Source organism: Capra hircus, chromosome 25, assembly GCF_001704415.2.
Source record: "Capra hircus breed San Clemente chromosome 25, ASM170441v1, whole genome shotgun sequence".
Lineage (NCBI taxonomy): Eukaryota > Metazoa > Chordata > Mammalia > Artiodactyla > Bovidae > Capra > Capra hircus.
This window is the reverse complement of record NC_030832.1, coordinates 36,140,403-36,152,770: the sequence shown is the minus strand read 5'-3', so window position 1 is coordinate 36,152,770 and position 12,368 is coordinate 36,140,403. Positions and strand designations below refer to the sequence as shown.

General features: G+C 61.0%; 1 protein-coding gene across 1 annotated transcript in view; it reads left to right on the top strand.

Moving 5' to 3' along the window:
- Positions 1–12,368, top strand: part of COL26A1 (collagen type XXVI alpha 1 chain) — a 167,637-nt gene that overhangs the window by 144,494 nt on the left and 10,775 nt on the right. Inside the window, 3 exon segments of the mRNA XM_018041048.1 lie at positions 7,407–7,560; positions 9,731–9,829; positions 10,475–10,627. Of these exon segments, the coding sequence (XP_017896537.1) occupies positions 7,407–7,560; positions 9,731–9,829; positions 10,475–10,627 (406 nt within the window).

Genomic DNA, 12,368 nt, shown 5'->3' with positions numbered 1-12,368 from the left:
AGTAAGAAACCCGAGGGTCCCAGGCAGCAGGCTGGTCTGGGTGTGGGCCTCGATGGCTGGGAGACCGGAAGCCCAGATGCTGACCCCTCGGTGGAAAGAGGAGGGAAGTCGCTGTCCCCCCAGGGCTGCTGGCCCCGACTCAGGCTCCCCCTTCCTGGTCTTGCTCGGGGCTGGGCTCAGGAGCTGATGGAGGAGGAGCCGCCTGGCACCTGCGAGCTTTCTCCCCATCTACATCACGGGGCAGAGGGGTGGAGCAGCTCACCCCAGAGGCAGAGGGGCTCAGTAAAAGCCTGGCCATTTATCTGGGAGTGGCCCCAGGCAGCAGCGGGGAGGAGGACAGGACTCAAAGAAGGGGAGGATGTGTGAGGTGCAGGTGTGTTGGGGAAGCTGCCCCGTGGGGACACCTGGGGCTCTGTCCCACCTGGCGCCTGGGAGACAGTGCAGAGCCCACCTCGGAGCCGGCCTGGTGCTCGCTGGGATGTGCTTCTGCGCCGCACTCCCCGTCACCACGTGCCCTGCGGACAAGCCCCACCTCCTTCACTTGGAAAGCAGGCGCAGAGCAATTGGCTGGAAGGTCTGGGTCTGGTGGAGGCAAGCTTAGGGCTGAGGCTGCTGTACTTCCAATCTCCAAGGAGCCTCTCGGGGCAGCGGGACTGCAGGGGGCTCCTGGCCCAGGGCAGAGCCAGCACCGGGAGGCTGGACTGACCCGAGCGGAGGCAGCACTCTCTCAAGGGCAGACTACAACATCTGGCGCTGGGCGCTGCCTGGGAGGGCGCTGTGAGCATGGCCGGCTGGCAGGGAGGCTGGAGTGAGGACAGAGTGCCGAGGTGGGCTGCAAGACCCCCACCGCGAGAACACGGAGCAGACCCAGAGGCTGGACCCCAGCCCAGGGGAGCCTGACAGGCAGGCCCTCCCTGTAAGCACACACACAGAGACACATACATGAACACACGTATAAACACACATGAAATCACAGAGACACACATACTTACATACAGACGCACACAGACACTCGCCGCCCTGGCCAACGCTGTTATCACCCTTCGGCCGGGCCGCCTGCCTTGGAAGCCTGACTGTGGGGACACCTGCCCGGTGCGATGGGGGCTGTGGTGACGGGCAGCTGGAGGCAGGCACGTGTGGGACCACCCCCTACCTGTGGGACCACCCCCCACCAGCTGGGTGACTCACCGAACCCCACTTCCTCCTCCTCTGTGGAGTGAGCTGAGGTGCCAGCCTCACAGGACCGCTCGGGGCCTCAGGTGACACAGTGGGGGAACCCGTGCTGGACAGGTGTGAGGCTCTGTTATCACTTATGCCTTGTCGCTGTGGCGTCTTCCTGATGGAGGTACAGGTACATGGGAGAAGCCCCATAGCAGAAGCGTGAATGGCCTCCCTTGTCCCGGCAGGCAGGAGGGTCCCCCCAGTAGCCCAGGTGCCTGGGCACAGGCCGGGGTGGAGACCCGTGTGCTCCCCGGGTCACGGCTCTGTGGGGTGGGGGCGGGAGGCCTCAGGGAGCAGAGGCTGCCACATGAGCCAAGCTGGGGCTGGGGCAGCCCTGGCAGGGATGAGAGATGCTGGGGAAGATGCTAGAAGGAACTCGTGGCACACAAGACTCTAGAAAAGGCGGGCTCCTCAGGCTCACTGGCCTGACGGACATTTTCCAGGCACCTGAAACCTCCGCGTAGTTTGGCAGAGCGTTGGCTGACTGCCTGGCCTGGCCCCGGCCCAGCACCTCGGGGTGTTACAAGTCACAGCTCTGAGGCAGGACCAGCACCATGCCAGCTGTCCCCCGCCCCCCTGGCCCTCACCCGTGCCCTCCCGCCATGAGCAACTCCTCCCTTGATGCCCCCACCCTGCGCCGCCCTCTGCCTGGGGACACCGCACCCCAGCCTGGCCAGAGCAGCAGGCTGGAGGTGGGCTTACTCTCTGGCCCTGAGAGTGAGGGTCATGACTCCTCCGCAGACCTGAGGGGTCTCCTCCGCAGACTCTGTGGGGGTCAGGCTGTCCCAGTAATAACCCAGTGACAACATGGCCCTTCTCAGCTCTGGGCCTCAGCCTGCTGCCCTATAAGGTGGAAACGGAAGGGGTCACTTCCCAGCCCCTCCCTGGCTCATACACAGAGATGACCTCAGGTGGCTCTTGGGTGGGGAGATAGACGAGGTAGCTTGAGACAGGTGTCCAGAGAGGTGGCAGCTGCGGGGTCCCTTCTGGATTTCCAGATGATGATGGGAGACTCCTGTCTCAGCCCCTGTGTCCTCTTTGGGTCACCTTCCAGCTGCCCACCTGCCTGCTTTGTGCCCAAGTGTCCCCTGGAGAAGTAGGGCCCCTGGGAGCTTCACCCGCCCCATCAGAGGGCCCTGAGGGGCAGCAGCCTGGAGAGGGCGGGGGACACGGGCCAGGCTAGCAGCCAGGCGAGCCCCGCAGCCTCAGGGGTGGGTGAGGTCAGGGGAGCCCACAGGGGTCAGAGAGAGCATGGAGCTGGGGTCGGGGGCTGGGGTCAGGTGGGTGAAGGCAGAAGCGGGCAGGCAGATCCCCGACGGGGAGTTAGAACCTGGGCAGCTAGCAGTAAGTCCAAGGCCTGGAAACTTTGACTTCTGCTTCCTCAAGACCCTGTTTTGACATATCAAGAGGGATACATTCAGTGGCAAGCAATGTGAACCCAGCCATTGGCAGCTTATTTCTTAGCATTTATTGTTAGTTCAATAGGAAGTCCAGACTTAGTGGTCTTGGGATTGGCTTGGTGACTCAAGAAACCAGACTCCCTCCACAGCCTTCCTCTCCACCTTCTTAGTGAATTGGCTTTTGTCCTCTTGTCAGTCAGTGCTAAAGGGTTAGTCACTCAGTCGTGTCCAACTCTTTGCGACCCTAAGAACTGTAGCCTGCCAGGCTCCTCTGTCCATGGAATTCTTCAGGCAAGAATACTGGAGTAGGTTGCCATGTCCTTCTCCAGGGGATCTTCCTGACCCAGGGATTGAACCCTGGTCTCCTGCACTGCAGACAGACTACTGTCTGAGCCACCAGAGTGCCTCATGGTCAGTGCCTCATGGTTACAAAGTGGCTGCTGCAGCTCAAAGCCTCACATCCTTATACACTGTATAAAGGCAGGAAGTAGAGGGTGAAGCAGAGTATCTCAAGAAATTCACTATGTCTCATTGGCCAACACTAGGCTATATGCCACCTCCTAGGTACAAGGGAGCTTGGAAAATGAGTAATTGGCCAGTGATGATTCCTTCTCTGGGGCATACTCACTGGCTCACAGTAAGGGTTCTAGAGCCAAGGAAGAGAAAGTGGCTGGAGGCCAGGCAACTGCAAATGACTGCCCCATTTTCACTCCCTGCAGCGCCCGAGTTGCCTAAGGATCCGAACCTGGGATCTGATCTAGATTCCTCCCACCCCCTTCCTGGGATAGGCTAGAGCGGCTGTTGGGGGATCATGGGGTAGAAAGCCAGCAGAAAAAAAGTTTCCTGCCTTCCTTCCTCCCCTCCTCCTCAGTTTACACTCTGACTTCAAGGACCAGACCAAGTGGGAGGGACCCCGAGGGGATTTCCCTGGGTGACGACTGGTGTCTGGTGCAGGAGGGTGGTGTCCTGGCCAATCAGCCAGGCCACAGTGACGTCATCAGAGCCCCTGAGATGGAAGGCTGGCTGGAGTCTGGTTTTCTCAGCTGAGTCCCCACACAGCCCACTGCTGCCCGCCCCGGTGAGTTCAGCCCAGCAGAGACGGCTCAGTTTCTCCAGGAGGTTTGCCATGGCCAGACCATGAGGGCTTGAACTCAGGAGTGGGCTGCTTCTAACTTGATGGTGCCCGTGGCTCCTCTGCCTGGATCCACGGGCTCTGTGGGCCTTGGTGTCTGTGAGGGAGGTGCCCCAGGAAGGAGTGAGCTTGGTCTTTTTTGAAGGGGCGGAACCCTACCACGAAAGGAGCCCAGGAGCCCAGTCTGGGTGCACCCCACCCTGATACCTCCAAGTCACGCTCCCCTTGCTCCTGGCTCCTTCCTGTTACATTTGTTCACCTGGAGGAGTCCTCCCCAACCCACCACGATGCTGTATCCAACTCGTCCCCCCAACTGGTGACGTTCACCCTCAAACCTGGCCTCTTCTGTGCCGCTGTTTGAATGGTGGCGATCCTACCATCCCCTGAGCCAGGCTCGAGACAGGGCCACCCCTGTCTTCACGTCCTGCCCCCAAGTCCTGGCCACCAGGTCCTGACAGTTCCCACCCCCAGCCCCTCGCGCATGGCCCCGGGGCCCCCATCCTCCACACCGACAGCCAAGTCTCCTTGGCCTGTCTCCCCAGCTCCACGCCTTGGCCACGGCCGGTCAGCTTCCCAGTGGACATCCCCTCAGGGCCTGGGCAGGAATTGTAACCCTCCCCTCCACGAAGAGGTTCCACCCTGAAGCCGCTGTGTGGCCTGAGCCCGCCGCTCCACTTCTCAGGGCCTCCGTGAAGCTCCACCGAGGCCAGGGCTGCAGCCCAGCTGTGGAGAGGTGGACGAGGCACCACACGGGGCCCTGGCCCCACTGACGACTGGCTGGGTGACCCTGGGCAAGTCCCTTGCGGTCTCTGAGCCTCTCTTTCCACCTCGCCTCTGGCGTGGCTGCAGTGGCCCTTCCTGTGTCATGAGCGCTTGTCAGGACCAGGAGGGGGAGGGGCTGAGAGACAGGGCCCCTGGGGGTTGCCAGAGCCTCATGGGGCCCGAGCCCACCCACCCAGTACAGATGGGGGCCTGAGATCTGGGGTGCCACTTTGTTCCCAAGGGTCTTGGGGAACTTTGTCACCCAGGCCCCGGGGACGCTGCAGAGCTGGTGGGAGGAGATGCTCAGAAGGACCCTTTCTGTGCACCCAGGAAACCACAGCCCAGCCCAGGCGTGGGCGCTATGAAGGCAGCCATTTGTTCCCGTGACTCCCCCCCCCGCACACCACCCCAGCATCAGCAGGAGTAACTGGGTGCCCACGTGCTGTGCCCCTGATCTTCTGTGGCCCTGCAGGGTCAGTGCTATCACCCCCATTTTGCTGATGGGAAAACTGAGGCCCACAAAGGTCACGATGCTTGCATATCATGGCTATCTAGTGGGAGAGCCAGAATTCAAACCAGCCTGGCTGGTGGCAGGGCCTGAGCCTCCTCCCCCATCACATGGTACTTAATGTGTGCAGGGGCCTGGGGACCGAGAGTGAGGAGGGCACCCCTGCCCAGGTGGTCCTGACACCCAAAGGCAGGGCCGGTGCTGTTGCTCCAGAGTGACTGTACAGGGGCTGGGGGGACACCCCTTCTCCCCGGAGGGTCAGACAGACTCAGGGAGGAGGGGACAGCTCTCCGGAGTCTCAGAATCTTCCAGGGGCTGGGGGCAGGGACAGCACTGGTGGAGGGCGCTGCTGGAGCCCGGGCTTGGAGGGGTGGGGAGGTCGCGGCCTCAGCGGCTTGGCGCCTTCAGGGCGGCTGGAGCAGAGCCGGTGGAGGAGACGCAGGGGAGGCCAGTGGAGGCCGAGGTGGTCACCTGTGAACGCACTGCATGGCGTCTCTGGTGGTTTTTGCTGGGGGAGCTCGGCCGGGTTTGCCTTGCATGAGGTCCTCACCCACCGCGTTGTGGGGGACTGCAGGAGGGGACGGGGGCAGGTGGAGGGGAGGGGCATTGGGCTCTAGGCAGGCGGGCTAGCGAGGACCACAGACAGGGTGAAGGCCCCTGGGAGAGGCCCGGGAGCCCATCGGGTCCTCCTGGAATTAAGGTGCCCCAGGACTCTGGTGGTTGGGGTGGGTGCAGGTAGGGTTGGGTGGGGTATAAACCGGGGCTGGAGCTTGGACGCCTTCAGGCAGCAGCATCTGCAGAATTAGACGCCAGCGATTCCACTCCCAGCGGCCCCCAGACAGCCTCGGAGCGCTTTCATCTCTCGGCGGCGCTGAGTCTGAGAATCTAGCTGGATGTGGGGTTCGGGTTTCTAAGGCGGGCGGGGGGTGGGGAGGGTGGAGGGAGGGGTGGGGGGAGACATGAGACACTGGACTTCTTCCTTCCTGTCTGGCAGATCGGGACGGGAAACCAGGCTCCATCTGATATGGCGGAGGAACCCCAGTGCCCCCCTTTTCTGGGGTGGGTGGGTCCGCGTGGGTTAGCACCTGCCCGCCGGCCCTGTGCAGATCCCGGTGTGCGGCGCCCCCTGCTGGCGTCTTTGGGAACAGCCGGACCTCCTGGCTCCCTGTGCTGTGCCATGCGCTAAGTGGCTTCGGTCCTGTCCAGCTTTTTGTGACCCCATGGACTGGAGCCCACCAGACTCCTGTGTCCATGGGATTCTTCAGGAAGGAATACTGGAGTGGGTTGATATTTCTTCCTCCAGGGAATCTTCCCAATCCAGAGATCGAACTCACCTCTCCTGCATTGGCAGGCGGATTCTTTACCACTGTGCCTCCTGGGAAGCCCCAAGTACAGTTTTGATAAGTGAAAGTGTTAGTCACTCAGTCATGTCTGACTCTTTGCGACCCCGTGGGCTGTAGCCCGCCAGGCTCCTCTGTCCGTGGGATTCTCCAGGCAAGAATACTGGAGAGTTGGTTGCCATGCCCTCCTCTAGGGGACCCTCCCCACACAGGGATCGAACACACGTCTCCTGTGGCTCCTGCATCACAGGCAGATTCCTTACCGTTTGAGCCACAAGGGAAGCCCAAGAGTACTGGAGTGGGTAGCCTATCCCTTCTCCAGAGGATCTGCCTGACCCAGGAATCGAGCTGTGGTCTGCACTGCAGGTGGATTCTCTATCAGCTGAGCTTCCAGGGAAGCCCTCCTGGGTCCCAGGTGCCGTGAATTAGGAAGTGTCTCCCTACTGAGGCTCTGTCCTTTTGGGTTTTAACCCCTGCTTTCCTGTGGGGGAGAAGATGGGCTGCTTTCCAGGCGGACCTTGAGTGACCGTAGCCATCTTTGTTTCCCTGGAGCTCCTGCTAAACTCAGGCCCTGAGCTGGGCCCGCTTATTCTTTCTTTCTCCTCTTTTTTTTCTTTTCTCTTCTTCTTTCCTTTTCTTTCTTTCCCTCTGTCCATCTCTCCCTGCTCGCACCCAGCCAGCCAGCCACAAACATTCCCTGACCACACCGTTTGTGCCCTGAGCCAGACAGTGTGGGGGACAAGCCTGCCCAGTCCTTCTCTAGGGAAGAACCAGTGAAGTGGGAATGACTGCGGTCATTATTCAGACAAGCACAGTCTAATCCCAGTGACGGCAACTCCAGGAGCAAAGTATGGTGGCTCTGAGTGTGTCCGCAGGGGCCCTGCCTGAGCCGGAGGGTCGGAGGGCTTTCTGAGGTGGGGGTGGGAGAACATCCCAGTAGGGGGTTGGTGGTCCCACGAGCAGTGGGCGGTGCTGGTCCCCTGGCGCTCACGTCCCTGCTCACCCGTGCCCCGGGCCTGACCTTCTGCCCTTCTCCGGCCCAGGTTCTCCTTCTGGAAGCAGCGGAGCGGCCCTCGGGCCCAGACAATGACCTGCCGACGCCCCAGAACACCCCACCGCCCTGGAACGAGGGTCTCCTCCCTGACGCCATCCCGCTTGCCCACCCTGGGCCCCAGAGACGGCCCACAGGCCCGGCCGGTGAGTGAGGCCTGCAGGGGGCAAGGAGTTGGCTGGGAGGAAGGTCTCCCAGGGTCTCCACCAGTAGGTCATACACACCCAAAGGGCATTTTAGAAAACTGAGCTAACGTTTAAAACCTGGGGGGTTTCACATAAAAGTCAGGATTTCTCATTTCTCCTAGAAAAATGGAAGAGCTGGCCATTGGGGTTGGCAGTCCCTTACAGAAACAATTGGCTGGGACTTCCCTGATGTTTCGAGTGCAAGGGATGAGGTTCAGTCCCTAAGATCCCACATGCCTTGTGATGTGGCCAAAAAAATAATGGAAAAAAAAGGAACAGTTGGCTGCAGCTAAGTCACGGCTGCCCCCGCAGATCTCATTCAAACTCTGCAGCCTGCCGCAGTCCTCGCCACTCCCTGCTGTCTCGCAGTCCAGCTACTGCCTGCACTGGCTGCCCTGCTGCCGCTTAGCATCTACGCGTAGGCCCCCAGCCCAGCTCATCCTTGACTGGCTCAATTTTACAGCAGCCCCTGCCTGCACTCCGCCAGCGGTGGGGGCTTACTGCCTCCCCTAGCCTTCTGGGGGACCCCTTCTGAATTCTCTGGCCAGAGTTGGAGGACACCCACTGGCCTATTGCTCTCACTCTTCCCACCACATTGTGAAGTCTCTCTGCAGTCTCTCTCCGCTGGACTGAGCTCTGCTCTCTGGGACTGCAGAACAGTAATAGTAACTCTAATACCATAGTCAGGATTGTTGAACGCCTGCTGCACGCCGGGCACTGTGCTGGGACTTTATGCCGAGTGGCGGTGTAGCCGCCACCGTCCATGTGGCTGACCTCCAGGGTTTAAGGCTGAGGTCTCATCTGACTGGTCAGGATCTGTGCTGTGCCAGTTATTCAGGATTTTTATATCACTCTAGTCTGTACAGATATCATGGCTAATCGTTCCAGTGAGCTCATAAAGCTCAGGTCACAGGAGAACTGAGGCTCAGAGAAGTGACCCCTGGGGTCACCCAGCGATCCAGTGCCGTTTTAACTCAATAATTCACAGCCCCACCGGAGCTCTTTGCAGGGGACGCCCTTCCTCCTGCTGTCCCCCAGTTGAGCCCCCAGTTTCTTAGCAATCCTGCCCAGACCCGACTCTGACCCCTCCGCTGCCTACAGACCCCCAGCAATGGGAGAACTGACTGCCAGTGGCCAGTCCCAAGGCCAGGGAAGCAGCAGATACTCTGCAGGCTTCTGAAGAGCCTGGAGGCTGTGTGGAGGGTGAGCTCGGGCTGCTATGGGAGGAGGGGGCACCTTACTTGCCCTGGGTCCTCCTCTCTAGCCACTCTCCCCAAAGTCTCACTCCCAGAAGGCCTGTCTTCTTCAAATCCTTCTTCTGGGACTGAAGAGGGAGCAGAGGTCAAGGGGAGGTAAGAGGGTTTCTCCTCTTCTGAAGGACCCAGGCCTCAGTGCCCCCTGGAGGGGAGGGAGGAAGCTGGGAGGAGCTTCTGTTCTCCCAAGGCAACTTTCTTCTTATGAGGGGCATGTAGTTCCCAATATGGCCACCAGGTGGAGCACAAACCCTACAAATGCTTACACCTGGGTGCATCCTGGAATCCCAGAGACCAAGTGGGAATCTCTGGAAACTGGCAGCCCCAGGGGGGTCCCCAAAGAGCCCTCCATCTGTTCAGGAAGCATTTTTTGAGCATCCTCCTCAGGCCTAGGCCTTCCCTAGGGAGAAGGGGCTGTCTGCAGACCACACAGTGGGCCTCCTGTCTCTCCATCTACTCTTGCCCACCCTTGGGACCTGGAGATCCCCAGGGGTCAGGCGACCCCTCCAGGACTTCCTGGGGCCTCTCAGGAGGCCTTATTGGGACGATCTTTGCCTGAATCCCAGTCCCCGAGCCTGAGCAAAGAGACAGCAGGACGTGGAGAGAGGGTTCTGACTCATTTACACCTTGCAGCAAGGGGCCACATCTTTTTGAGCCTCAGTTTACCCCACCTGTCAAATGGGAACACAAGTACCTCTTGAGATCATAGAAGTGAACAGGAGCAAAACTGGTTTGTATACTGTGATGAATGATGTGGTCCCTTTGCCCATGGCAGGTGAGGGGGCAGATCTGACCAGACAGCAATGTCATCTAGCCTGGAGCCAATGGAGGCAGCTCAGCCCACAATGTTCTCAGGCCTCATTTCATTCTATCCACAGGGCCCCCTGGACAGACGGGACCACCAGGGCCTGCGGGTCCCCCAGGTTCCAAAGGTGACCGGGGTCAGGCAGGAGAAAAGGGCCCAGCGGGGCCTCCTGGTAAGGACACCCACCCACACACATACCCTGATGTGACTTCGTCCAGTGGGGGAAGGGGGTTGGGATTTCTCCCCTGTCCGAGCAGGTGAGGCATCCCAGACAGCCTCTTTCTTAGTGGGGCTGATGACTGCCATCTAGCAGGGCTCCAGGTTGCCTCCCTCCCACCGCCACCTCCCAGGGCAGCGTCCTTCCAAGCACTTTGGGGCCTGGTCTCACCCGGGACTATGGGAAGAGAAGGCTCCAGCTGCGGGGGTGGGGCTGCTGAGGGCTGGAGGTTGTGCTCCGCCATGTAAACAATGCCGAGAGGTCACGCGGCTGCTCCTGGACCCTGTCGGGGTCAGGTACGGGGCTGGGCCAGGCTGGCAACCACCCTTGCTGCCCCTGCCCCAGGGCTGAGGTCATCTGGCCACAGCACCCGCTGACTTCACTGACCTGACCTGACCTCCCTGACCTTCCGCCTGGCTGCCCCTGAGTCCCCTCTGTACTGGCTGTGGAGGGGAAGTCATTTCATTACATCCCAGGAGAGCCCTCCAGGGAGGCTCTGGGACTAGGGGCCACCACCTTGCCCTCTCGGGTCTATTTCTCATCTCTGTAATGTCAGTCACGAGGCCCAGCCCTCCTGTGACTCCTCTTTTCCCCCCACAGGCCTCTTGGGGCCGCCAGGGCCCCGTGGGCTTCCTGGAGAGATGGGGCGCCCTGGACCACCCGGCCCCCCTGGCCCAGCAGGCAGCCCGGGGCTCCCTCCAAACGGCCCCCAAGGCGTCCTCTACTCCCTGCAGCCACCGACGGACAAGGACAGTGAGTGTCACGCTTGAGGGCTGGGGTGGGAAGGAGGGCCAGAATTTGGAGAGTCCACTGCCCCAAAAGAACCCTGTGAAGCAGACTGTCCGTGAGTGGGGCCTCGGCTTGGCCAGGCGGGGGGACAGGGTACCCTAGGTAGGGGGGTGGTCCCCCCCAACCCCAGGTTGGCCCCAGGGGCCTGTCCCTGCCTCTGTGCTCAGCTCCTGCCCCTGGGGTCTGACCCCCTGATGTCCTGAACAGGCGCTGATGGATGGAGCACCTCCCACGTGTGGGACTGTGTGTTTTAACCTCCGGGATACAGCAGTGAGCAAAAGTCTCCTGCCTGCAGGGGCCACAGTCTAGCACAAGAGGGCGCCCTTGAGCACACACAGAACCCACCGCCGGAGCATGGGGGAAGGGCGGGTCCAGGGAGGGCACCCCAGAGATGGGGCGGGGGTGGGGCCTGCGGCCCATGGTGGGCGTGGCTTTGTTTAAGGGCCCTGGGAAACGAGAAAGGTTTTGAGAAAGGTTTTAAGAAGTGGGTGATGAGATTGACTTGGGATTCTGAGTGGGTGGCACCCCGGGCACCGTGGGGGCACAGGGGCCTCTTGGTCAGCCGTCAGAGAAACCCGAGGCCTCTCCCGCTCCGCGTCCCCCGCCCCCCTCCGCCCTGTCCGCCCAGCTCCCCGGGCAGCGCCGCAGTTAGACCTACGTCTGAATCACAGGGGCCCGCTCCCGAGCCTCCGGTTCCCCATCCCTAGAGCAAGAGTGGTAATACATCCTGACGGAGTTGCTCTGGGTTGCCCAGCCCCCAGCCACGAGGGAAGGACTCATTCCCAAGGGGATCGGGGTGCCTTGTCGGCCCTCCGCGTGTGCAGGGGCCAGAGCAAAGAAGTCACTGGCAATCCAAACGTCTCACTCTTGTGGTGGGCTCAGTGGTGCCCCTTGGTGGAGGAGGATGGGTGATGCTTGGGTGTCTAAGGGTTCAACCGCCTGGCATCCCTGGGCCACTGAAAGCTCAGCCGGCCCAGCCTGGGCGTGATGCCCCACATCTGCCGCTGCCCGCCTCGAGTGCTCAGAGCCCCCCTCAGACAGGACCCTCCTTCCCCAGGCCTGGGGTCCCCAAGAGAGGGCAGACTGCCTGGAGGGTGCAGATGTGAACGTTTAGGAAGAGTGGGGGGGGGGGTTGGTTTCCTGGTGGAGGCACCTGGTTAGCCAGCACTGAGCAGCTGTAGCAGGCCCACCGGCCAGGAGGCCTATGGAAGGGCTGCCCAGGCTTCTGTGATGGGGGTAGGCGGGGAAAGACAGAGGCAGCCACCCCCAGCCCGGATGTCTCCAAGCCTGGATGTCTGCTTCTGGGTCTGAGGTCACATGGGGCTCACCCTGGAGGGGCCCAGGCCACAAGACAGACCCCACCTGGCCTGGGGGCCCTGCGGCTCAGACAAGTGGTCAGGGAGGACTTCCTGGAGGAGGCCCCACAAGAGTGAGCTAGTCAGGTGTGTCAGGATGGGCATGTGGAGGGGAGCCTGGAACAGAGTCCGGACTGGAGAGCAGGGAGGTGAGCAAGGCGGGGCGGGAGTCTCAGGACCTGGAATTTTCAGGAAGAGGTTTGTACTTTAAACAGAGCCCACAGAGTTTCCCCCGCGCTCTGATTTGGCCTCTGTGTTAATGGCTCAACAGTAAAGAATCTACCTGCAATGCAGGAGACCCAGGTTCAATCCCTGGGTTGGGAAGATCGCCTGGAGAAGGAAATGGCAAC